This window comes from Muscardinus avellanarius (genome assembly GCF_963383645.1).
Source record: "Muscardinus avellanarius genome assembly, chromosome: 13".
Taxonomy (NCBI): Eukaryota; Metazoa; Chordata; class Mammalia; order Rodentia; family Gliridae; genus Muscardinus; species Muscardinus avellanarius.
Window position 1 is genome coordinate 19,250,875 of NC_137799.1, and position 27,769 is coordinate 19,278,643.

General features: G+C 42.1%; 1 protein-coding gene across 5 annotated transcripts in view; it reads left to right on the forward strand.

Annotated features, from left to right (window-relative positions):
- ASTN2 (astrotactin 2) overlaps window positions 1-27,769 on the forward strand; it is a gene marked incomplete at both ends in the record, with an annotated part of 976,717 nt that overhangs the window by 551,094 nt on the left and 397,854 nt on the right. For all 5 annotated transcript variants that reach the window (XM_080708339.1, XM_080708335.1, XM_080708337.1 and 2 more), the window contains one exon: window positions 26,428-26,578. In XM_080708339.1, the coding sequence (XP_080564465.1) occupies window positions 26,428-26,578 (151 nt within the window). The remainder of the gene's footprint in view (window positions 1-26,427; window positions 26,579-27,769) is intronic.

The following is a 27,769-nucleotide window of genomic DNA, read 5'->3' on the forward strand; positions in this document are numbered from 1 at the left end:
TAAACTAGCCAGGAGAAACCTGTGTTGGAAAGGGAAAAGAAGAATGTACTGAAATATTCTTGGAATATATATATATTTTTTTTCAGGAAAAAAAAATAATATGGCCATGAATGGTGGCACGCACCTGTAAACTCAGTATTTAGGAGGCTGAGACATGAGGATCACAGGTTTGAGACCAGCCTCAGCAACCTTGTAAGACCCTGTTTCAAACAAAAAATAATATAAAAAAATTTAAAAAATTTTAAAAGGGACTGAAGTGTAACTTGGAGGTAAAATATCCCTGGTTTCCATCCCCAGTAACACACACACACACACACACACACACACACACACACGCAAATATACACACAATACAAATGTATGCATATAGTATGATTCTAAACTGTGCATGTAAGTGTGTGTGTATATGACTGTGCGGCATAAATCCTTAAAAGATATTGTAGCTGGGCATGGTAGCACACGCTTATAAGCCCTGCACTTTGGAGGCAGAGACAGGAGGAGTGCTCAGGTTCGAAGCCAGCCTTGCTGGCTTAAGAGATCCTGTTTCAAAAAAAATTATATATATATATATATATGTGTGTGTGTGTGTGTGTGTGTGTGTGTGTGTGTGTGTGTGTGCGCGCGCGCATGTGTGGGGAGTATAGCCCAGAGGTAGAAAGGTTCCATCCCCAGTACCACCAAAACACACACACACACACACACACACACACACACACACACAAAGAACAAAAAAAATATATTGTAAATATTTCTATGAGTAAAACAAAAACAGCCATACCATTACAAAATTTATATTCTAATGAGAAGCAGAAAATAAATAATAGTTATAATAACAGAAATTAATGTTGGGCATGGGGGCATACCTCTATAATCCAGTACTTGGGAGCCTGAGACAGGAGGATTGAAGTTTCAAGGACAGGCTCTTAATTTAGCAAGGCTCTCTGCAGCCTAACAAGACCTTGTTTCAAGCAAAAAGTTATAAAGGCCTGGGAGTGTAACTCAGAGGTTGAACACCTCTGGGTATAATCCCCAGGTTTGCAAAACAAACAAACAAATAATTTTTAGTCATTTGACAGTGATTTGTGCCCTGGAATGGAAAATAGATAAAGGATTTGGGTCCTCCTTGAGGTTAAGAAAGGACAAAGATGCAGTGGCCCCAGCGGAGGGGTTTCAGATAAGATGCGAGTGTCCCGATGAATTCCAATTTTAAGCAAACAATGTGTAATTGCAATATGTCAGCCATGTTGATACCAAAAAGAGAGGTAGTCATTGTTCATCTAAGATATAGATTTTATTTGGTGTCCTGTATTTTTATTTCCTAAATCTGGCCACCCTGACACTCTGGGGTCTTGTCCCATGCCATTGAGCAGGTGATGCTTGATCTAGGAGGCTATCTGGAGAAAGAGCACTCATGCTTGGATCAAAGATACCAAAAACCAATTGTGGAGCTCCATGGGCAGTGGGATTAATGGATTTGTGTTTCTCTTTAATCCTCAGTGTTGTCTAAGCACCTACAATAACCAAGCATTACCCTTGTAATAAAAAAAAAATAGATTAAAATTCAGGGAGCTGGATACTGCATCTCTTGGTCTGACCGGGACTGACAAAATTTCACCTGCCTTCTCTTTGTTGCCTTTATTCATTCTCTTAGCTTCTGGCAAATTCTCAGGTGCTCTGCTGCCCTTCGCCAGGTTGACAAGCTCTTCCCCGCCATTAACAGATCACCTGCCCACAGACCACATTTCCATAAGTGTTTATATATAAGGTCAGCAAATTAACACTGCAAAATGTACTGTCCTTTGGCCATAGCTTTCTTGAAACCACATAAAAGTTTCTTTCTCATCTCACTTTTTAAAAAAAATTTATTGGTGCATTATAGTCATACATCTAATGGGGGATAAAAGACTTGTATAGACATACATGTACACATCATCCAATTAGCCCATACCCAATCCTCACCCCATCCTCTCCCCATCCTTATTTCCCATGCTTGGCTTAGTGATTGACTTTGATATGTTTAAGTACATCATGTGCTTTAGAGAGTTTCCCTCTTCTCCCTCCCCATTCCCTCAGTTAGGTCACCTTATTTGCTCCTCTACTGTTTGGTTATTTTATTTTTTAAATATACTTATATTGGTGCATTGCAACCACATACCATAATGAAGTGCAAATTGACAGAAACATATATGCACATTACACTTGGTGAGTTTTTCTTCCAGATCCCACTCATTATTTTATTTTATATTTTTCAGTTCTGAGTCCAGGGCCACCTCATACATGCTGTGCAAACACTCTACCACTGAGCTACACCCCCAGTCCTAAACTAACTGTTTGAAGAATACACATTAAACCAGGTCAAGAATTATATGTGAAGAGTTGGAAGACAGTCATTTTATTGAAGCAAGAGTGGCCAGCATTATTATTTTAATATGTGATTTTCAGTAGCTACGGTTATTACAAAGGTAGTAAGTAACATATTATAAATAGATATGTGACTGGTTAATTTACATTTTGAAACAAAGTTTATATTTTCAGACAGATTAAGCAACTCTTAAAATCCCAAGAAAATGAGTGGTGGGTGCCTTATATTAAGAACTCCGCAGGAAGGCTTGTTATGCACTGTAAGCACCGCAGGGTTTTCATCTTCGCTATTATAATAAATGATAGCTAACATGCCTCACAATTCAACCAGTTCTAAATACTTTGTCAGTGTTAATTCATTTTATCCTTGCAGCAACCCCATGAGGATACTGGTCTTGTTACCTCAGCATCACAGTTAAGAACTTGGGCAGTCTGACACCAGAGTCTATATTTTTTTAAAAAAAATTGCGCACACACACACACACACACACACACACACACTTTTTATTATAGGAAATGTGAAGCATACAAAGTGAAAGAATGGTAAGATGTTCCTCAGTTTATGATGGGGTTACATTCTAATAAGCCCATCCTAGTTGAAAATAATATAAGTGGAAAATGCATTTAATACAGCTAACTACCAAACATCCTGCCTTAGCAGCACATTAGACAACACTGTAGAGTTTTGGTTGTTTCCCCTTGTGATCCATTGGCTGGATAGAAGCTATGTTATGGCTCACCAATACTGCCCGCCATCCAGAAAGAATATCACATCACATATCATTACCCCAGGAAAAGACTGGATTCAAAGAACAATTTCTACTGAATGTATATTCCTTTTGCATCATCTATGAATTAAAAAAAATTAAATGGAAGCATCATAAGTTCGGAGCAATGGATTCCCATGTGTCCATTACGTAGCTAAAATCACCTCACCTCGGAGGACCAAGCTCAATTTTTAACCAAGTGACACTCTTTACTCTGAGAAGCCCATTGTCATTAAAGCCTGCCTGCCTGCAAGTCCTCCATCTTCCACTTGCATGCTGAGGGACTTGTGCACAGCCCTGAGCTACATAGGCCTCAATTTCCTCATCTATAAAGGGGTAATGTGGCTGCTACTTCACAGTGTCATGATATAAGAAGCACAAGTGCTTAGCTCACTGTTGGACCCTCGTAAGCTTACTTGATAAACATCATTAGCCAATTAATATAACCTTCCCTCTTCTAATAAAAAAAAAATACAAAAGGGCTGCAGTGACTGAATACCACCAAATCAGACTGGCAGGTATTAGCAAGTGTCTTTTGAGTAAACAAAAGAAAAATATCTTGGGTCTCAGCCCCAGAGCTTCACCACATAGCTGATTACCTTTCAGAAGAGGAATTTTCCAGCCTGCCTTAATAGTTAGCAGGACTCAAAACCTTTCAAAATATGAATAGTTTTTAAGAGAAATTGTTCACTAATGCAAATGTCAAGGTACCTCTGGCTACTGTTAGCAAAATAAACTGAACAATGAATACATTAGATATATCAATGCCAGGCATTTGGGTTCCAAGAACTTTGCTTTGATGTCTCACAGAGGCCACAGAATTATTTCTAGATGGACTGGAATTGCTTTGTTCATGTGAAGCCTAGCCAAGAGCCAAATTCTTCCTATGCTAACCTGGAGGCCACTGGCACTAAATGGAATATGAGACCAGACAGAGGGGTAAAAATCACTAATAAGATTAACGATGCATTTTCTATGTGAGTAGCTGCCTTTGGCAGGACTGGGTTCATATCCCACATCTTCAATTTATCAGCCTGGCATCAGTCATATCTCTTCTTGGAGTCTGTGTTTCTTGTCTGTTAAGAAAGATGCACATGGCAATCATGAGATTCATTATGAGATTGAATAGGTTAATATTAGACATGTCTCTCTCCTCCACAGGTCCTTGAACATGCTAATTCCTGTCTTCTTTGGCAGCCTGCTATCAATGTATTCTCATTCTTCTGGGTACAGTGGTGTCTGTCTGTGATCTGAGTACTTGGAAGGCTGAGACAGAAGGATTGCAGGTTTCAAGCCCAGTCTCAGCAAATTTATAAGACCTGGTTTCAAAAATTAAAAAATAAAATAGGGCTGGGGGTTTAGCATGGGGGTAGAATGTGCAAGGTTCAATCTCTAGTACAAAAAAAAAAAAAAGAGGAAGGAAGAGAGGGAGGAAGAGAAGGATGTATTCTCACATTTCAAACAACAAAACTGAAGCTCAAAGAGGTTAAGTGACTTAGAATCACACAACTTTTGTTAGTCTAGAACTTGATTTTTAAGCTCTGTGTGCCCATAGACTTATATCTAAGTGCTTAGTGGTTGTTTACTTAAATGTGTGTGAAGGCAATGAATAAGATCCTCTTGAGTTCTGTGCATGGAGTTCAGATGCCTGCGATGCTGGGGGAAGTGGATTCTCTTGATTATGTCATACAGTCACTGGAAGATTTTCTTTAACTACCATGCTGAGCTATTGGTAGCAATTTGAAATGTTTATGTGAGTCCCAGGCGGCCGATCATCTGGGTGGCAGGTGCAGTTAGAAACATGGAATAAGAAGGGAGTTTATTTATAAAGGGCCAGATGAACTTGTCAGTCAATCCAAAAAACGTAACTGTGAAGGAACAGGAAATTAATGATTGTTCCCCTTGGCACAGACAGGCTACTCCAATACCGGAGCTGTGATTTGCTGGCTGTCAGCACATTTCTTGCTCCCCCTTCCTGCTTGCCAGTTATTTTTGTCAATAGAAACTCAGTTCAATATCTCAGAAATGTTGATCAATAAACTCAGCCCTTGCTGGTTTAAATGAGCTTTAGCATTATTTGGAAAAGGAGGAGGAAAGAATTGGATTCCTTTTCCTTCCTGATCTCCTCTCTCCTCTCTCCTCTCTCCTCTCTCCTCTCTCCTCTCTCCTCCCTCCTCCCTCCTCCCTCTTCCCTCCTCCTCCTCCTCCTCCTCCTCCTCCTCCTCCTCCTCCTCCTTCTTCTTCTTCTTCTTCTTCTTCTTCTTCTTCTCTCTCTCTCTCCCTCCCTCCCTCCCTCCCTCCCTCCCTCCCTCTCTCACTTCCTCCCTCCCTCCCTCCCTCCCTCCCTCCCTCCCTCCCCCTACCCTTCCTCCCTAAACATTTTTTTCTATCAGCCACATACCAAACCCTGCGCTGATCCCTGGGGATGCAGACATAATTGAGAAGAATGAACCTGGTGAACAAACCACGCACTCCTAGGTGGTGGGTTATCCCCTAGTAGAGATGGATCTGAGCACCCAGGAGGGGACAGGCTGGTGATAATTCAGGCAAGTTGGATGGAAAAAGGGAGGGCTTCCAGCTTCCAAGCGGAGGTAATAATCAAGCTGGGCCCTGGAACATGAACAGGAGTTTGCTAAAGAGGCTTAGGAGGGGAAGGGCAAATCCACACACCCAGAGTGATGAGAAATGACATGCTCCTGCTTCCTCTTGCATTATCTCCTCTCCTTTTCTGTTTTTCTTTTTCTGTCTCCTCTTCCTTGGGAATGAGCCTCTGGTGGACTGTAATGCTGTCATTTGTGGGGCAATAGATAGAAATATGAATACTATAAAATCATAATCTATGATTCCATATCAAAGGAGAACAATTTATTGAGCAACTACCCTGTGCCAATAAAACCATCAGAGGGTCCCAGAGGACAATATAAGCCCCTCTGTCTGCAGTGCTGTGTCTGATGTGCCTACACACAGAAGGTACTTAATGAATACAATTTATCTTAGAATGAGGGTCAGGCACTTTATATTTGCTACTGCTGATCTCATGCTATGCCAAATATAAATACTGTTGTTACTATTTTTCACATAAATGAGTTGACATATACGACTACGTTACTTATAGATGGTGGTCAGCATTAGTCTTGGTAATGTAAATCAGATCATTCCACTCCTTGTTTAAAATGACCCAGTGCTTTTGTTGTTTAGCTATAATAAAATGCAGAGTCTTTGCTGTCATCTCCAGGATGCTCTGTGATCAACCCCACTCAGGCCTCTGGGCCTGTCTCTTGTTCTCTTTGCCTTTAGCATGCTTTTTTTGGTTTTGTTTTTGGGTTTTTGTTTTTTGTTTTTTGTGTCTTCCTAATACTTCCTTTTTCCTAGTACTGCCTCTGCTCAAAAGCCATCTCCTCAGGGGATCCCCCTCCACCATCCAAAATGGAGTACCTAGCTGGCACTCAATAATCATTGAATTTGTCATCTAAGTTTATTTATATGCTTTTCCAAATTTAATCTATTCAGCAACCTTATGAATTAGGCATAATGTCCTCATATCCAGGTAAGGAATTTAGAACATAATTAACAATAACAACATCAGCAGCAGCAATTTACTGAGCACTTGATCTATGCCAAATGCTGTGCTAATCACTCCAAGTTCATTATCCCATTTGATTATCTTCATGAACCTACAGCTAGATGATCTTATCAAGGAGGCCCTCCCAGACCACCTACTAAACCAACATGCCCTATATACCCAGCCCGCCTTTGCCCTGTCTGCCCTGGCTACTAGTTAACACTTAAGCTGCCTACCTCTGACTCTTATTCACTTTGAGACCTCTCCCCCCAAACTAGAGTGTAAACAGAGTGAAGGCCAGAACTCTCTTAGAGAGTTATCTTTCCACTACCCAGCACAGTGACTGACATGTAATATTTTTTTTTCAATCCTTGAAATGCCAAACCTTTATCTCTGTACAAAAAGAAAAAAAAGAATAATGCAGAAGAAGGGTCAGTTCTCCCATTTGATGATTTTCAGTGTGTACTGTGTGTGTGTGTGTGTGTGTGTGTGTGTGTGTGTGTGTGTGCTGGGGATTGAGTCCAGGATATTGTACCTCTGAGCTACACTCCTAGCCCTTTTTACTTTTATGTTTTGAAATAGGGTCTTGCTAGGTTGCTGAGGCTGGCATTGAACCTGCAATCCTTCTGTCTCAGCTTCCCACATACTGGGATTAAAGGCTTATGTCCACACCAGGCCTTTGGTGTCCATTTGAAAGACTTCACATGCCAACAGGGTTTTCACTGCTCCTCCCCACAGGCTTTCTTTTCCAACCACTAAGCAGGCAAATAGGGGATTTGTCCAGAGCAGAGAAGCTCTGGGGCAGACAATCACAGCTTTTCTGCTGCTATAGACCTCTCTGTCAGAGTGTCTGTGGCCAGAGCCAGCCTTCTTGCTGCCTGATTTTATACCTCCTCATAGACTGCTAGGAAGTCGAGACTGGGGAATGATCCTAGAGGTGAGGAATTCTCAGCTTCCTCATTTCCCTTGGCCAGTACCACACAAAACTCAGCCACCCCACTGATACAAAAAAAAAAAAAAAGCCCAATTTTCTTTATTTTTCTGAGCAAGCCTAAACTTAATGGTAGTGCCCAAATGAAAAAGTAGGCATTTAGTCGATATTTAATACATGATTTAATAAATGAATGAGCAAGTAAATGAAGTAAATGAATGAATGTGCTTTTCTGGGAATGAGTGTGGAACCCCACTGAAAAGAGAGAAATTGAGACTCAGAAAGGGGAAGTGTTGGGGCTAAGTTCCTCTCCTTCAAAATACACATGTTAATGTCCTGACTCTGAGAACCTCCACGGGTGGCTGGGTTAGGAGATATGGTCTTTAAAGAAGTCATTAAGGTTAAATGAGGTCACAAGGTGGGGCCTACTCTAATATGGTGGTATCTTTATGAAAGAGGGAAATCTGGAGACAAACATGGACACATACAGAATGCAGTATGAACTTGAAAGCAGAGACCTCCAAGCAAAGGAATTCCAAAGATTTCCAGCACACCAAAGATTGCAGCACACTACCAGAGTAAGAGAGAGACACAGACTGGTATCCTTATAAGAAAAAGAGATTGGAACTGGTGCATCCTTGTAATCCCAGTACTTAGGAGACTAAAGCCAGAGGATCACAAGTTTGAGGTCAGTCTGGACAACTTAGAAAGATCCTATCTCAAAATACAAAAGTAAATTTAAAAAACAAAAGGGCAGGAAGTATAGCTCAGAGGTAAAACACCTCTGGGTTTAATTCCCATTTCTACAACACACACACACACACACACACACACACACACACACACACACTCACACTCACACAGGGAAGGGGAAAAAAGAAGAGAAAGAAAGATTTGGGCACAGACTCACTGACTCAATCAGAAGGGAGATCATATAAAAAGAAAGGGACTATCTACAAGCAGAAGGGAGAGGCTTCCAATGAAACCGATTTTGGATCTTAGACTTGAAACCTCCAGAGTTGGAAAGAAATAAGATTCTTTATTAAAATTGCTTTTTTTTTTTTTAAGCCCCCTTGTCTGAAGTGCTGTTATGGCAGTTCTAGCAAACAACATAGCAAATGACTATCCAACGTCCTTACAACGTACACCAAGGACTTAGTCTGCTTCTCCTGGATCTCAGAGATTTTTCTCCTGTGCTTCATGACCTCCCTGGCAGCACAGGTTCCCAAGCAGAGGCTCTGGGTTTGCAAGAGATAAGGGCTTCCAGATCAAGCCTGCCTGTCTGGCTGAGAAGTTGAGTTCATCCAGTGACTCGATTAACATTGACCTCTGGTGCAATCTGATTGCTTTTTCTCTTACCTTCATACTTTCTCTGTGTTCTCTTAGTTGAACACAAAGCCAAGATGGAAGGCTCTCTTCCCATGGCTTCTGCTCTCTGCTAGTCTCCCTTAGATAACACAAGATAGGCATCCATCCTGGTCTGACCACCTGAACCTCAGCATCCTCTCTCAGCACACTGCTCCAGAAAGCCCAGGATCTTTGATCATTCTGCTAATAATTGAAAGCACACTGCATCAAATCCTGATTCTTTGAACCAAGGGGTTTCTTAATGACTTGCAGACCCGGCTGACCTATGACAACAGTCAGCAGATCAAAGTAGACCCTCCTTGAAGGAGAACACTGAATTCCTTCTAAGGGGTGGAAGAGCATGGATACTTTAGGAACAATTGATTTAGGCATCCTCAATCTTCATGCTATATTATAAGGTTGAAGATGTAGACTGAGATTCCCAGGAGACATTATCTGATTGTACTAGTTGTCAGTTCATCTGCTCACAAACACCTTAACTGATAAACCAGTGCAGCTGTATCCAGTTTGTATGTATTTATGGGAGGAAGAATGTGGATTCATTTCCACAAAGCCAAATATCATAGTTACCAGTAGAAAGGGACATAGTTATCATATAAACTTAATTTAAGGTCTACTCACTATATGGTCTCAGTTATCCACAAAACAGTACCAGTTAGATATCACCTTCTTCTCTAAGTTTTTCTTTGTAAGGAAAAATACATGCATACATACACACATACATATGTACATATATGTGCGTATACCTTTGTGTTCATAGCAATACAATTTTTCCTTGCTTTTAAAAGTTCAATATAACTACTCCCGTATACTTAGCTGGACTCAAAAATCATGTTTTCAAATTCGAAAATCTCATAGCATTTTTCTGTGTGAATGAACCCTGCTATGATCATTCCCTCATCCTTGGATAATTAGAATATTCCCATTTAATCCCATCATAGACAATGCTGTGATGAACATCTTTGTGTGTTCATCTTTACCTGCATTGCTTATTTTTCCCTCTAGAATTTATTACTGTAATCACTTGGTCAAAATGTATGAACATCTCAGGAGTCTTGATACATTTTATAAGATTACAACCCATAAATTTTGGCAAGTTATAGTCCCACAAGTGGAATAGGAAAATAGCATTTCACTATACCCCGTCAGCACTAAGAACCTTCAATTTGACAAAAATATTTGTCTGCTTGATTGATGAAAACTAATACCTTCTTGTCAAAGAGATGCAAATCAAGACAGAGGCAAGCTTTCTAAGAACAGTTTATCCCCAGGTTTTCATTTCCACAACCCCAACTTCTTTTATTTATTTATCCTTTTTTTTTTCTGGTACTGGGGGTACTGGGGGTGGAACCCAGGGACATTCTACACCCCAGCCCTATTTTGTTGTTGTTGTTGTTGTTGTTGTTGTTGTTGTTGTTGTTGTTCTTTGTTTGGAAACAGTGTCTCTCACTGAGTTTTGAAGTTCTTTACTAAGTAGCTGAGGCTGCCCGTGGACCACAATCCTCCTGTCTCAGTCTCCCGAATGCTAAAATTACAAGCATGTGCCACCACGCCCAGCTGAAGCATTTCTGCTACCTTTTGCCCTGTGTCTCCTGTCTCCTGACTCTACCTCATTTCTAATGACTCTTTTCAACCCATGATCTTTTCTGCCTCTTTTTTCTGCCTCCATTTTTTTCTTTTCTCCTTTTTCCAATGCAACCCCCCCTCTCTCTCCTGATTTGATTAGGTATATTCATGTACATAGTGTAAAATTTCAAAAATGCAAAAGTAATGAAAGTCTTTCTTTATCCATGCTACAATATGCACCCCCCCCCCAAGTCTCTTCTATTTCTGAGCTCCTGCAGACCCTTTTCAGTCGTTTTGCCCGGTGGTATCTTTTTTTTTTTTTTTTTTTTTTCTCTCCTAAGGTGGAGGAGTTTTGGGAGATTGAAACCAGGTGGTGAGGGGGTGCTCCTACCTCTGAGAAATACCCTTGGCCCTTTTTAAAAAAATTTTGAAACAGGGTATCACTAAATTGCTAGGGGTCTTGCTAAGTTTCTGATGCTGGCCTGGAACCTGCAATCTTCCTGTCTCAGCCTCCCAAGTACTGGGATCATAGGCACACGCCACCACACCAGCTTGTCCTGCATTTTCTAACTTTGAACAATTTCTGGTTTGGGCACAGAAGCGGTAGATTATTCATGTGTATCCCTGATAGCTCCTAGCATAGGGCAAGGTGCATGAGTGTTTAAAATATGTTTTGTGATGATGGGTGGATGGGTGGATGGATGGATGGATGGATGGATGGATGGATGGATGGACAAATTAATTGGTAGATGGATGTATGGATTTATAATTGGTTATATTTCATTGTTCCTAAGAAAATTGGTAACCATCACTTAAGGCATTGAATATCCAACAGTCCTGTATTCATTGATGATCGACAGGCAATTACCTGATGATTTTCACCACATAAAATGATATTGTGTTACAGATAACCCTGATGCTTCAACTTAGCAACAGGACTTATTCAGCAAATGAATTTAATGACTAGTGTTTAATCACCATAACTTACTATCCTCTACTAAAATTTTTTTGTCAGTACCTTAGAGAGACTGGACACAAACTTTCCCTATGATTTCTGTTTTTAAAGTAATTCTTTGTAGGCTGGTAGATCTGCTTTGTATGCTACATAAGATGGAGTCTCTTGGGAAAATTAGCTTCTTTTTATATGTTGTTATTGATGCATTAAAATTATATATCCTAATGAGGCTCAGAGCGATAGGAACAAAAGTGATCACAGCGCTCAGTATGTTTCTCTGCAGATCCCACCCTCCTCTCTCCTGCTCCCTGTTCATGTTATTGAAATTGGTGTTGATAATTTTGTATATGTACATAATATTATTTGAACTAAGCTTTCTTCTAATCTGTCAACACCATACAATGGCAACAGTGATCACCCAGGTGCAGGCTGAAAAGTGCAGTCAAAGGGAATTTAACTGGTCAGACATTTACTCCATGTCTAGTAATGCATGTGATACTGTCAGCAGCTGGTTTTATTCTGTTTCCATGACAGTCCTGAGAGGTGAGTGCTATGATCTCCATGTCACAGTAGTGAAACTGGGGTCAGAGGGATGGAGGGACTTTCACAATGTCCAGCTCAGGAATCCTCAGAGATTTCCAGCGCTCCACTGTGTCTCTTTCCACAGTTCTTTCCTTTGTTCTAACAACACTTAGTATTTCATCTTCTCCCTAAACCATCATGGAGTTGAGTACATGCTTCAGGATCCCTTGTATCTGTTTCTCTCCCTTTTGTGTGTAGGGCTAGGTCTTCCTTGATTTCTAGATATACTTTCCTGTGGGACATTCCTTCTGTCCATCCTTCAGTTGCATTTCTGCCTCTTTCTTCAGGACACCACACCACCACAACCACACCATCACCACCAGTCACTGTAAGCCAGGGATACTGTCCAAGAAATCCCAAGGTCTGATTTCTAGCCAGCTGTTCTTCCCCTCAAAGATTCAATTTCTTTATCTGTTGAGTGGAAGCAGCAGGACCAGGGAAAATCATGACAGCCAAGAAAATGACCTGCAGGTCATCAGTTTGAAAATGATACAGTATGTATGACACACCAGGTGAGGGACTGTTAAAACGGTGAGTGATCTAGCCAAGTGTGGTAGCACCTGCCTACAATCCTAGTACTTGGGAAGCTGAGATAGGAGGATTGCAGTTTCAAGGCCAGTCTTAGCAACTAGCTAGATTCTCAGCAACCTAGTGAGACTTTGTTTGAAAAGAAAAAATAGAAAGGGATGGGTTGTGGTTTATAGGAAGAATATCTTGAGCTTAATCCTCACTACAAACAAAAACAATAAGTGCTGTGTTAGGTACAATTACAATGCACCCATAAAAACTTTAAAAGAGAAAAATATTACCAGGTACAGTGGCATACACGTGTAATCCTAGCACATGGGAGGTTGAGATAAGAGTATTATAGGTTTTAGGCCAGCCTCAGCAAGTTAGGGAGGTCCTGCTTCAAAACTAATAAAAGAGGGAGGCGGCTAGGGGTATACCTCAGAAGTAGAGCTCCCAGGGCCGAAAAAATATTAGCAATAAAGGAATAAATCAATACATAAATAATGATATGAATGGTGAGTGTCAACTGATGCTACCTTGCCAGTCAATCACAAGCAGGCCTGCCATTGGTACTTCTGCCATACCTCCTTAGCTAAACACAAGTTCTTTGAGGACAAAGGACATCACTGCACATCCACAGAAGCCTAGAACATGGCCTTGCACATAGCAGGTACTTCACAAATGTGGCCTGAAGGAAGAAGGAGCCTGGGGGCAGCGGTGGGACAGGCTGAGCTGTAGCCAGGAGTGTTCACCTTTAGGACTCCTTTCTTTTTTGAAAATGTCTAGTTTCAGAAACAATACAGCAGCTGGGTGATACAGCCCCTGACCCTCCTTTCTTACTGGGAATTAAACACAGTGGCATTCTACCCCCGAATTACACCTCCAGCCCTCATTTTTATTTTTTGGCTTTAAACAGGATCTTATTACTGAGGCTATTCTTAATCCTACAATTCTCTTGTCTCAGCCTCCCAAGTACTAGAATGATAGGCATGCAATACAACGCCCAGGTGATCTTGAGACATTTGAAAATAACCAGAGGGAGCAGTGAGTCCAGCTTCCTCTTCACACACCAGGACACTGAGGTCTGGCTTATGGAAGAGGCATGCTAATGATCACTGTGAGTGAGCGGCAGAAAATACTTGGAATTTAAGTCTCCGTCCATCACTTTTCTCCTGATTCCAGCTCCTACTCAGCTTGGTCATGATGCACTTAGAGATTACAGAGGATTGCCCAAGATTATTCCAAGGCCATCTCTGGTGTCCTACATTTCCTATGGCTGCTCCCTTCCTAGACCTTTGCTGAATTTACCACTACACATTCATGACACCAGCACCACGTTCAAGGTTTAAACACATCCACCACCTCCACAGTCCCTTGTGTCCCTTTATTATTCATCGTTCCATTTTTGTTGTAAGGATACTTACAGTGATATTTAGGCTCTCAACAAATTTTTAGCACCCAATGAGCTATTATTAACAATAGGCGCTAGAATTCACTCTTCTTGCATGGCTGTAAGTTTATATCCATCGAAAACAGCCCTTCATTTCAAGGGGTCTTGATGGGTAAAGCTACATGTTGATCTTCACTTTGGGTTTTTCATCTTCCCCCAAAGGGTGATAATAAAATTTCCATATGGGAGGCATCCAGGGTACAGGACCTAAAGCTCAAGAAAACTTCATTCAAAGACCAATTTAGCCAGGTGTGGTGGCACACGCTTGTAATCTCAGCATTCGGGAAGCTGAGACAGGAGGATCATGGTTCACAGACAGCCTCAGCTACTTAGTGAGGCCCTCTGCAACTCAGTGAGATGCTATTTCAAAATAAAGAATAAAAAATAGGGCTGGGGTGTATCTCAGAGGAAAAATGCCTCTGGGTTCCATTACTAGTATTGCAAAAATAAAAAAAAATAAATACCAATTTACCAGGAAAATTGGACCAATAGCTTTCCATTTCATTAGCCCCCTCAGTGAGTTCTGTTGTCATCTGTTTAAGCTTCCATCCATATACTTAAATATTCAAGAGATATTTCACATTCCCCTAGTAGGTGTCTTTTTGCTTAATCCTGGGGGTTCAGAGCTCTAGTCCTGCCAGTAGATACTCACAGTCTTGGGGGGGAAATTAAGACCTAGACCTGTCTCTTCTACTCCCTTTCTCCTTGTCTCCTCTGTTTTTTTTCTTTCCTTCTATGCTCAGCCATCCATCATAACTTTGCTGGTCCAGTTTGCTTCCAGTAGGGCTGAGTTATAAACACTGAACTTCATGAAATGGGTTAAAATTGGTGGTCATATATTATGAAAGTTTAAAACGCTCCTGCTCTGAGGTCAGATGAAGCAAGGTGTGAATCTTGACTGGCTGTGACCCGAAACAAAACTCTCCACCTCTCTAAGCTTGTTTGGCAGGTGTGTAGTGGGATTGCATGTGTTTCTTTTACAAGACTGTGGCAAGCATTGCATGAGATAATGCAGGCAGAGAACTCAGTATCTTGGAGATCTTTCCATGATAAGTAAGAATAAAACCTACTTAGCAGTTAATGAGACCATGAAGAATGTGATTTACTTAATTAGGCTTGGATGGATGAATGAATGAAGAGAGAGGTGTTCTAAGACAATGGGGAGTTGTCAGCACAATAAATCTGGTGCACAGTGGAAAAGGAGAAGCTTCTGGGGTTGAATAGCTCAGTGGTTGCCTGTCCTTACTCTTCTAAAGGCCTCCCTCAAGCTCAGCAATCCCTGGGAGGGAGGCAGGAGCTAGCTCATCCCATTCCCATGCTGGTACAAACCAGGCTGGCCTTGGTAGGAGCCAGAAGTAGAGTCCCTGGCAGTCTGGGAGTGAAAATGGCAGAGGAGAAAGTCTTGGGGCCTAGGTTTGTCTGGCCACTGGGTGAGTCACTGTTGTCAAAAATAAATTACCTCAATGTTCACCATCACCCAGGTCTCCCCACATTTCCAGAGGAGGGAATGGGATGTACAATCCAGGAGAAGGGGATAGGGCCATATTTGTAGGGGAATCAACACGTTCCCCACTGCCAAACTCCTACTTCTAAAGCTTTCAGTTCCCAAATCTGACTCTAGGTGGAATTTCAAAGAGCACAGTTTTCTACAGGTGGTATTTGGAAAGCAGAATGTAGACTTTAGAGTCAGATACAGTTGGATTCCTGTTATAGCTCCACTAAGCTATGCAGGAGGCCTCTTCTCCAGGACAGCTGGCCGTCCCTGGCTCCCAGGAAGCAGGCATCTTTCAGCAGCCCAGAGAATTCCAGTAGTTCCTCTAGATTCTCCACAGGGAACTGTGGGGCTTGTGAGTGGCTTTGACACTCAGAGCTTCAATTTTCTCATCTGTGAAATGCAATAATGAGCTCTGCTTTGCAGGGTTGAACTAGAAAATAAAATCAGAACTTGGTGAGCTTCCTTTGCTCCTGTCCACCCTACTCCTTAATCATGGGTTCACACACTGTTTCTGCAGCTCTCACTCCTTACTCTTCTCCTTTTATGCCTCTGTTTGTACTAACCTCTGCCTTTCTTCTCTTTTTCTTATCTTCCCTTTCTTGTCTTCATCCTCGTTTGTCTTTGAGAGCCAGTGCATTGCTAGGGTTCATTCCTCCAGGAAGCCAGCCTCTCCTCACCAGGAAGAAGTCATTGCTCCCTCTAGGGGATCTTCTGACCTGTCTTTATGCATCTGTAAGTTTTCCCTTGGCTTTGTGTTAAGTCTTTACTTGCTGCCAACTCCTGCCTGTGCACTTCCCAGGGACACAGGCCTTATGTAAACACATCCCCACCATGGTAGTCGTGTATGTATGGGAGCTCTAAGTGTGGGTGGTTGCAGTACATTTCTTTTACCTTAAAAGGTACAGCAGGAGAGATGGAGAGGGACTAGTATTTGCACATCTGCACTAGGTGCATTGCTTTCTTTCACCCGGATCAATAGCCACCCTTGGAAAAAACACTGCAAGACTGTTTTCAGATAAGGAAATGGAAGACCAGAGAGAGGAAGACATTTTTGCAAGGACAAACCACTAGGGTTTATTTTTATTTTTTTCCTGAAGCCAAAGTCTGTTCTCCTTTTACCACACCACCTGGGCCCCTCCAGGACGCGATTATTTTGGTGTGATCAAGCTGAGTTTTAATTTCCTGTGTCTTCCTAGCTGGACCCCAGTTTCTGACTGTATTTACAATGTGACATAAATTCAGGGAAGAGGCTTTGGAGAGAAGTATTAGCTTAGGCAGGATCTCTGAAGCCAAAGTCCTTGCGGGGGGTCCATGAAATTTCCTGGGAAAGTAATGCTTCTTTACCTTTCGCCAGCCTCTTGTTGAAATTTAGCATTCCCTTCTCTTACAAACACAGGCTACAAACATGAGTGGGCTAATAGCACCATGACTTTGTCACTGATAGAAATTATACCTAGTTTGATGTCATATTTCATTTGCTGCAGATGTCTCACAGGGTAGTTTATGCTCATCACTACTTTGAATTTATGGTTATTATTACATCTGCTTCTAGGTCTTTTTATTTAATGTGTCAATAAAGAAGCATACACATATTATTATGTTACAAGTGGCTTCTTAAAAAGATTTTGATAAATGATTTCTTTTCTAATGCTTTTTGCATCATTTGATTTTATGCATATAAAAGCAGGATTCTAAGATGAGGCTCTTAGGCTTCTCCTGACTGTCAAAGGGTTCCTGGGCACTTCATAAGAACCTTTCCTTCTGTGGGCTTGAGAAATTTTCAGGATTAATAAAAAATGCTCTTGATAGCAAGCACCTCAACAATAAAAGCAGGTATGATGGTCTTTTGGGGGGATGCAGTGCTTCGCAAAGTGTTTTCTGTGCTTTTTGATTCATTTGTTGAAATCCCAGTGAATGTCCCAGGCACTGTTTAAGACTCTGGACATTAGATTGTAGTAAGAGTGACAATGCTCCCAGCTTCATGTAATTTTTATTGTCTCTGTAATTCTCATTACACAAGAATTAGGCATTTTCATCTCGTAATTTTGCATTAGAAAACTGAGGCTCAGAGAGATTGAATGAAGTACATTTCTTTGAGCTCATAAATGACAAGGCTCGGGTTTGAGCTCAGGGCATCTTCATAGTTGCATGCTTGTATGTATTTCTGATTTCCCTACTTATTGTGTAAGTCCCTTGATTTCCTCAGGTGCAAAACCACAGGAATAAAAGATAATCTCTGTCCCTCTTTCTCTATATCCATTCTTACATTTCCACCTTATCTGTGAAATTGACAATTGACAACAGAAAGCAGCCATTAGCCTTCTTGGAGAGCGATATAATGTTATTGGAAATATGAGCTGAAATGATGCTTAGAGATTACTCTATTATTGTACCAGTTTGGAATATGAGGCACAGAGAGGGCAGAGGGTCTCCCAGAGACACAGAAAAGGGAAGCAGAGATGGACCCAAAACCAACTCCTGGGCCCCAGGCCAGTGCTCTTCCTGGGACTCTAGCTGTCTACTCTCTCCAGACAGGCTCTTCTGCTCATAGCCATCTCCTTTTTCATCACAGAACAGCAGGGCCTCCTGGGCTTCTGAGCATCAGGACATACTCCCAGCTGGAGGAATATGCTGGCTTTCTGAGTACCTAGGCCTCCCACCCTGGTCCCCATCTCAGTGAACCTCTCTCTCAGATGTGAGCCATAAGGTGCTCTCCATGGCTCTGTGTGGACATGTCATGAATAAATGTTCCTCACACTTTACCATTTGTCACTGAACTTAAAAAAAAAAAAAAAGTATGGGGCATATAAGGTTTGGAGGGAATTTCTAGCACTGAGTAGTCAGGGCAGGTAGTGAGGAAGGAGGAAGGCCCTGGAGATCAGTTGGACACACCATGGTCACTGGGCACAATGGGGCAGACACGCTTCGTCCCAGGCTTCTGGGGAAGCCCTGGGGTGTCAGAAGCTCACCAGGACACATACTGGGCTGGCTTCAGGGCCTGATGCTGCCTGGGAAAATCTGCTTCTCTTGCCCCAGCTCCAATTCCCTCTGCTGTCACAGTGCTTTATTTTAGAGTATGTGTCACAGTTTGTAATTATAGGCAACGGCATAGATAAAAACACAGACCAGGCATGGTGGCACATGCCTATAATCCTAGTACTGAGAAGCTGAGACAGGAGGATTTCAGGTTTGAGGCCAGCCTTAGCAACCTAGTAAGACTCTGTCTCAAAATAATAATAATAAAAAAAGAACAGGGCTGAGAGTTTAGTTCAGATTTAGAATGCCCTTGGGTTTTATCCCCAGTACCAAAGGAAAAAGAAACAAAAGGAAGGAAGGAGAGAAGGAAGGAAAGAAGGAAGGAAGGAAGGAAGGAAGGAAAGAAGGAAGGAAGGAAGGAAGGGAGAAGGGAAGAAAGAGAAAGAAAAGGACACAGTCATAGGCTTAGATACAGAATACACAGTTGCTATTCAGTATTGAGGCAGATGCTTGCTGTGTGGCTCTGCTCCATTCACTAACTGTAATGCCCAGTAGTATAAAACTCATGCCCATTTTACTCCTTTTCTGTATACCTAACCTCCAACCTGCATAGTGCATGCTGGGCAAATATTTGTTAAATGAACAAATGTGAATGGAGATTTCCACTGGAGCCTGGGGAGAGAGGGGAATGACTGGCTTTCACATATTTAACTCCTGACCCACTGACTACCCTGCAAGTTGAGTGTTATTGTCTGTATTTCATAGGTAGACAGTGGACATCATTGTCATTTCCCTTTTGTTCCCAAGACCACACAGCTGATAAGCCTTTCTAGTCCCTTCCTCTTGTTCCTCCAGCCCTGTGTTTGCTCAGTGAACAGCTGCAGCATGCCCAGGGCACAGGGGTTCGAGTGAGTGGGGTGCTCAGCGTGCAGGAAGTTGCCAGCTACTCGGAGACACAAGCTGCTCACGGGAAGCCAGGAGACCACTCTGCACAGCAGCCCATGTTTTCCACCTCAGTTAGTGAGAACCATAATTGCTGGAAGAAAGGGAATGTGAATTGTCAGCTGAATACTGGTCCCAGAATCTCCGGGTAGGGAGGGATCTTAAAGAGGAAGGCAAAACACAAAGGAGACCAAGTTAAACACTTGAAGCATGAGTTTAGTTCTGTCACGAAGGCTCACTGCCAGTTTCCTCACCTCTCCAAGTGCCAAGTCCTTTATGTAAGGACTTGTATCTTTCTAAATTAAAAAAAAAAAGAATGGGGATAATATCAGGGCTAGGGGAAGAATTAAAGGAGAGAATCCATGTGAAGCCAAAGTTGTAAGTTCTCTCCATAAACATTAGCCCTTGTTATTGTTAATGCCATCATGGTATTGAATATCCCTCCCTTAGAAGAAGCCTGATTTTTCTCCATGACCTTCCCAGGAAATGGCCATCCTCGCTCAGCTTTCGTTACTGTGGAAGCCAGCAGCAAGAGTGGAAAGAAAACATTCTCATTCCAGAACAGCCCTTGTTTTATTTTTTTATAATTTTTATTGGTGCATTGTAGCCATACATCTTAATGGGATGCAAGATGGTGGATGTATACATGCACATATCACCCTTAAAAAGCCCACATTCCCTCCCAGTGGCTTGTGCCAGCTCACCTTGCTTTTCCTAGTGAGCCCTGCATTACCTAGTCCTTCTAAAGAAGTCACCATGTGCCGGATGCATGTACTTTTATGTTACCTGTATTATTTTCACCTGCTCTCAAAACAACCTTAGCCTAAAGGGTGCCTCTGTTTCTTCTATAAAAAGAGAATGATCATATAGTTTTCATCCTTGTGTTTTAGGTGGGCTAAGTGAGATGACACTTGTGATTCTTAAATCATTGCTTCACATACTACAAATGCACAGCAGGCAGTTACTGTTGTTATTGGTTTTATTGCCATAATGTGTTCTATAAATGATTTCCCTATTATTCCTCTTCAAAATAAAAGCAGGATCTCAGTCAGGCATGGGAGTGCATGCCTGTCATCTCAGTACTTGGGAAGCTGAGACGGGAGGTATCACAGGTGGGAAAAGAGCCTCAGCAACTTAGTTCGTGAAACCCTGTTTCAAAAAATAATAATAACTAAAAAGGGTTGGGGACTTGGTTGGGTGGTAGAATGCCCTTGGTTCAATCCCCAGTACAAAAATAGGTGAGTCAATAAATAAATAAAAATAAATAAATAAATAAAGTAAAAGCCAGATTTGCTCTTAGAACTCTTGGGCAGTAGCTCCTAGCTCCCAGGACAAGATCCAGAATTGCCAGTGCCTGGTGCCCAGAGCCCTCTCTATTGGCTCCTGGCAACCTCTGCTATCCCCAGCCTTTGCAATGCTCACCTCTTCCTGGATACTTCAGCCTTCTTACATCTTTTGTAGTTCCCTAAATCAGAATGTACCCTCTCCTACCTCCAGGCCTTACATACTCTGTTCCCTCTGCCTGGGATTTCTGTATCCCACTCTATCCTTCATCCACTGCCTAATTCCTACTCATGTTTTATGTCTCAAGTTTACTGTTACCCCCTCCAAAGAGCCTTCTCTGACCCCCATTTCTAAGGTCAATATAACCTCACTTCTATTTCTGGGTTTTTCTCCTGCCTCCCTAGCACATGCTATATCACATCCATCCCTGTCTCCTAGGAACCAACTCAATGCCCAGAACAAATTACACACCAATAAAACATTTTCAATGAGTAAATGGACCCAGGGGCCCCGGGTCCCTCCTACTGTCTCTGTAGTGGAGCTCCTTAACATTTTCAAGGCTTGGTTCTTGGTACTTGTAACTTTGAGAGATGCTCAGGTGGTATGAATTATTGCGAGTTGTTGGCACTTGCCGTGTGCCAGGCATTTAGCATACATTTTCTAATTTATTTCTCAGGCTAACTCTGCTAGCTAGGTATTAATATCCTCAATTTTCAAATGATAAAAAAGAGACTCATAATTTAAAGGACTTGCCCCAAGTTTCACAGTGAATAAAGCTGAGATTCTGGCACAGGGTGGCTTAACTTCAGACAAACCAGCCTTTTCATTGTCAGTTCCACACTTTGCCCAATGCATTTGGGTGCTGAGCCCTAAACCATCAATTCAGAGTGGGCAGGAGGAAAATTTGATTCCTATCAAGAGGCTATTTCAAAGTTGCCAGTTGTTACAAGAAGGATTAGTGTGTACCTATGGGGGGCTTGTTACTGTCTGGGCCCTATGTCCTTCATTCATACCTCCCTGAGCCACACAGACTTTTTCTGGTGTGTGTGAGCAGCAAGCCATGTCAACATCTGTGCCCAGCTGCCCTGCCTAATGCTTACTCAGGCTGACTCTCCAAATGGAATCCAGATGACCCATTTCTACTTGAACAGTCAGGTAAGAGAGGATGGCAGCCTCTCCCTACCTGGTAGGGCTGGCTGACTCCATTTTGAAACCAGAATTGTCCCCCCAAAAAAGAAAAAAAATTAGGATATCAGAGTTAGAGAGATGCCTGGAAATATTTTTTAGACTTGGTAAACTTAGGTGCAGAAACAGAGAGGCCAAAGAAAATCCAGATTAAGAATCAGCTCAGTCCAGCACAGTATGTGACATGTAGTAGGTGCTCAAATATTTATTCGGTGAATGAACAATGAATAACTTTGCATTGGGTTTTAAAATTTATAAAACATGTTTTTATGTATCATCTTGTTAGATCCTCACAGTAATCTACAAGTTTGGGAACAAGTCAGATAGTGTTCCCATTATAAATGAGAAGTCTGAAATGCACAAGAATGTAATGAAGAACGTAGCTCTTGAAATTGGGCATGACTGGGTTGAAATACTAGTTCTAACACTAACTTTAGCACTTTCATGGCCCTAAGTCCAGGGGATATTTGTCATAGTTCCTTTGTGCTGCTATACCAAAGCATATGGGTTGGATAATTAATAACAAGTAGAAATTTACTTCTCAGTTCTGAAAGCTGGGAAGAAAGTCTATGGTCAAGACACCAGCAGGACTCACTGTCTGGTTAGGGTCCCCATTTCTGCTTTTCTGTGGGTCCCTTGAGAGCCGTGTTCTCTGGAAGAAAGGAACAAGGAACGCTGTGTCCGCACATGAGAGAAGGGGAAGAGGGACAAAATCCTTCAGTTAAGCCCTTTTGTAAGGACACTTAATCCTATTCACAGAGCCTGCCTCCTCAAAACATCACCTCTTAAACTCCCTACCTGTTATTACCTTTTGTTGGCAATTAAGTTTCAACAGAGATTTTGGACAAGTCACCAACTTTCTTACCCTAGCAGTTGTCCTGTTAAGAAGAAAGGACACACAAATACATGCAGGAAAGATGGCTTTATGACAATGGAGGCAGATTTGGGGGTCATGGAGCTACAAGCCAGGGACAGCTAGAGGTTGTCAGGGGCCATTGAAAGCTCTAAAGAGGCAATGCGGGTAGCCGGGCGTGGTGGCACACGCTTGTAATCCCCACACTTGGGAGGCAGAGACAGGAGGATCGGAGCCAGCCTCACTGGCTTAAGAGACCCTGTTTCCACATAAAAAAAGTTAAAAAATAGGTCTGGGAGTGTAGCCTGTGGGAGTGTTTCCCGGAGGTAGAAGGGCTTCTAGGAACCCCGGTACCAATAATAATAATAATAATAAAAAGCAGCAATGTGGAGGGGCTTCTTTCCTTGCTCCTACAGAGAAGCCATGTCTTCACCAACACCTTGGCTTTGGATTTCTAGCCTCCATTCAGACCTCTGAGACAGAATAAATTTCTCTTGTTTCCAGACACCCAGTGTGTGTTATTTGTTACGGAGCTTCCAGTGTGAATGCACTGTTTCCTCCTTTATTCCAGCATACACTGAGGCTGCTGTACCACATGCACAGGCCAGGAGTCAGGGCTGAGGGTTTACAAAGAACACAGACCCTGCCTTTTCTGTTCTCCTGCTATAGGACAGAGAGAAAGCCAGGCATGGTGGGGAACACCTATAATCCCACAGTACTTGGGAGGCTCAGACCACAGGATCATAGGTTAGAGGCTAGCCTCAGCAATTTAGCAAGGCCCTTGGCAACTTAGTGTAACCCTGTTGTGAAATAAAAAATAAAATAGAGCCAGGAGTAGCTCAGATATAGACCAACCCTGGGTTCAATCTCTAGTACCACAAAAGAAAAGAAAGGAAAGGAGAAGAGAGCAGAGAAGAAGAGAGGAGAGATGAGAAATTAGACACAGATTTCTATCAGCTTTACCACTATGGGAGCTCTGACCTGTCCAAAACACAGGGCAAGTTGTTGGCACTTTTTCTTGGCATAGGGAGAAGTTTGGAGTTGGAAATATGGCATATTTATGTGCACAACCTGGCATTCCCTGTGTGCCCAAGAAAAGTGACAAAGCTCCCTTAAGCCCAACCTTCCCCAGTGGCCCAGTGAGAGGCAGAATGTAGAGCTTATAATGCCATTGTGAGAGGAAAGAGGGAGGAGGGAGAGAGACAGGAGAAAGGAAGGAAGGAGAAAGGGAGAGAGGAAGACAAAAGAGAGAGGAACAGAGCTGAGCACCGTGCTTGGTGTATAGCAGGTACAGGGAGAAGGTCATCAATAGTACAGATGATGTAGCTGATGACAGTGACCCTTGCCAGGTCTGGACCCTCCCGAGTCTTTGATGCCCCTGTGATGCTGCATCTGTCTGGCTGAATCTGCCCCCAGGGCTGCTCCAGTGATCCCTTTTCCTGTCCCTCTGTTATTGGGGCAGCTCTAAGATCCAGCAGACTTCAAGCTCTGGACTTAGGCTGGGAGGACGATTAAGCCTCCATGTTAAGAAAATGCCAGAAAACTTCCTTTCCCTCTTGAGCTGAGTCTTCTTTTCTCTTTCAGACCAGATCACTATTCTCAGCTTAGTAACAGCCCCTGTGTCTGGTGTTAGTGTTTCAAGGGGAGCTCCCCACATGGAAGTGATGCTTATGCAGAATTGATCTTTTAAAAAGACAACAGACCCTTTATTTAGCTTGAGCCATCTCCTGGCTCCACAGAAAAGCGACATTCTTTGCTTGTTTTTCTCCTCTCTGTGTTTCTCTCTGTCATCCTGTCTCTGTCTTCTGTGTCTCCCTGTATGCTCTTTTCCATCCAGTGCCTTTCTCTTTCCTGTCATTTTCTGTTTTCCGTATCTGTCTCTTTTTCTCTCTCCCTTTCCCCCTTATTCTGACATATCTATTCTCTGTTTATCTAAATGTTTTCTCCTCTTTTTGATCTGTTTCTTACTCCTCTGTTTCTCCCTCTTTCTTTCTTCTCTTCTGTCTCTTAGTTTTTTACTCCATTATCATATACTATTTCTGCCTCCATTTGCTTATTAACCTCTATGACACTCTCCTATCTGCCTGTCTGCCTGTCTGTCCATCTATTTACCTACTCTATCTATGACTTTATATGTTTCTGACTCTTCTTTTTTCTTCTGTCTAGTAGTGTTTTTTTTTCTCACTCACTCCCTTCTTCCCACTTTATTGCCCCATCTTACTTTCTATTTCTTCCTCTCCCTCAAAGGGTGTTAATATTTTAATACCCTTAATGTCTTTTCAGGATCCTTACCTCTTTCCATGATTCAAAAGTGGCAAGTCTCCTAAGAGCTTCATTTCAGGGACAGTTAATTCTCTCCCTCCATATACCTGTCACCTCAGTCTATATAAAGTTAGGAAGTGAAGGATAATCTGGCAGCTCTCCTTGCGTAGTCTCCTGTCTCTCTATCCTACATCCATGGGCATGAAGGATTTGGAATGGGAGCCCAGGGTACAGATAGGGAGGCAAGCCTCCTTCTTTGGCAGGCTGTTGGTAAGAGGACTAGTTGGTGGAGACTGCAACCTTCTGGTGTTTGCTTTGTTTTCTTTGATTTACCTAGGACTTGCTTTTCATACCCTATATTAGAGAATGAAGAAGGAGAAATAAATCTTAAGCCCTTCCCTCAAAAATCTTACTGTCCCTTGGAAGACCATGGAATTGATGATTAGGATCAGTACGAAATTAGATTTAAGCCTTTCTCCAGAAACAAAACAAAAAAAAAAGCACCAGAAACTTTCATCTGTATCACCCATATTATGGAATCTATCTTATCAGAATTTTATCTCATAGAAGAATTTTGGCAGGTCCCATGCCTTATGGTATCTAGTGTATCTTTTGGGAAACTTCTATGTTAAGAATCATGTGCTTTTCTGGATAATCTTGACAGTATGACTTGTATGCAACAGTCTGAGAATCAGTGTTTAGGGTCCTGGGCTGGCCCTCCTGTGCTTGTCTTGGTTTCCCTGTTCAAGCTCTGTGGGATGTGGGGTAAACCACATAACCTTGCATAGCTTGAGTTTTATAAACTAAAAAAAAATAGGTTGAAACAATAATTTTAGAATAATAGTAAAGCATCCAATTGTAGAGTTGCTATCAGAAGCTCTAGAATTTTGAAAAATGAGATGGTCAAGTTCAGAGTTGTGTAGTAGGAAGAGCTTTCTTTTTGGACTTAAAGGAACTTGGTGTAAAGTTCAGCTCTATCCTGTTACAAGCTGGGTGGGTGGCTTTCAGTAAAACACGTCACCCTCTAAACCGCAGTTCACCTGTAAAAAACATACATGTACAATGAAAATCTCATACCTTCCTTTTAAAATTATGAATATTCAAATAAAGACTACCAAGTTCTTAATCCAATTTTCTGTATCACAACTTGTCTTAAGCACCACATCCTATGATGGCTTACCGATTGTTGGGTTTTATTTACTTTTTAAGTACTTGTATTTTTTTTTATTATTGGTGCATTGTAGTCATGTATGCCTTGTCTTATTTTCTTGGTTACAAATGAAATAACTGATGGCTTAAAATGTAAGGAATTCACATTACTGTTTCAATACAGAGATGGAGATGTCTCCAGGGTTTAACTATACCCTTTCTCTCTAAGGGAAGAAGCGATGCTGTCCACGTACTTTGAAACCATAAATGACCTGCTGTCCTCCTTTGGGCCAGTTCGCGACTGCTCTCGGAACAATGGGGGCTGCACTCGCAACTTCAAGTGTGTGTCTGACCGCCAGGTGGACTCCTCAGGATGTGTGGTGAGTGCCCATTTGCCCAGGGACAGGGTGCCAGCTCAAGTGCCTCTTGCTCAGGTGCCTTCTCTAAGGAGAAGCTGGTCAAGGAGGATGACACTACGCCAAGCTCCTGACTTTGCAGCCTCTGGCATATAGGCTGCTTTGGATTCATCATCTGTAAAGTGGGGCAATTAAGCCTACCCCTTGTAGTTGTTAGAAGAATGAGATGAGATATTATAACTTAGGTGCTCATCATATTATAGGTCCTGGAGGCGCCCTGGCTTCTGGAAGCCCATAGTCCTTCTGGGACTATAAGATAGAACAGGTCTGATCACTGTGAACACATTGGAGGCAGGAGAAGGAGCCAGTGGAATGTAAATAGTATAGAGCGTAGGTGCTTTAGTGTGGTCCAAAGGAGTTCAGTGGAGACCTATGATGTATAAGGGTTTTCCTTGGGAAGTTGGTATTGGAAATGGGAAAAGATATGGCAAACCAAGTATGGTGGCACAGTCCTATAATCCCAGAAACTTCGGGAACTGTGATGAGAGGATCACAAGACATCTTAGCATGACCCTGTCTCAAAATAAAATGCTGGGGATATAGCTGAGGTAGAGCATTTGCCTAGAACACATAAAGTACTGGGTTCAATCTCCAGTACTGATAAAAATTAGATGGGATAGTGGTGGTCAACTAACATTAGGGAGAGAGAGTGCAGATGACCAAGGCAGAGATATAGAGTAAGGGAGGCAGTCTTATGTGTAAAGCTTCAGTATTTACTGTGAAATAAGAACACAGGCGATGACAAGTGAAGCCTCTGGAAAGGCATCCCCACGTTCCTATAGAAAGGCATCCCGATGTCGATGATTTGTTTTATAAGAATACAAATACTTGTTTTGAATACTTGTTCAAAATGCAAGTTCCAGGGTTTTAACCCTAAAGACCATGAGGAACCAGAATTCTTTTTACACTTGTATTGGTGCAATGTAATTATACATCATAGTAAGAAAGAAAGTGATACAAACATGCATGCACATAGCGCCTGGTGTACTTCTCTCCATATACCATCCCCTTCCTCCTTCCACGTGCATGCAAAGGAATTGTGAGTGAAACCTCATGTGGATGTAACTTTATTTGGATTGTTTTCTTCTTTAATTTTTACTTTCCCCCTATTTCCTCTCCCAACCCCCTTCCACTATTATACTGTTGCCTTTCCTT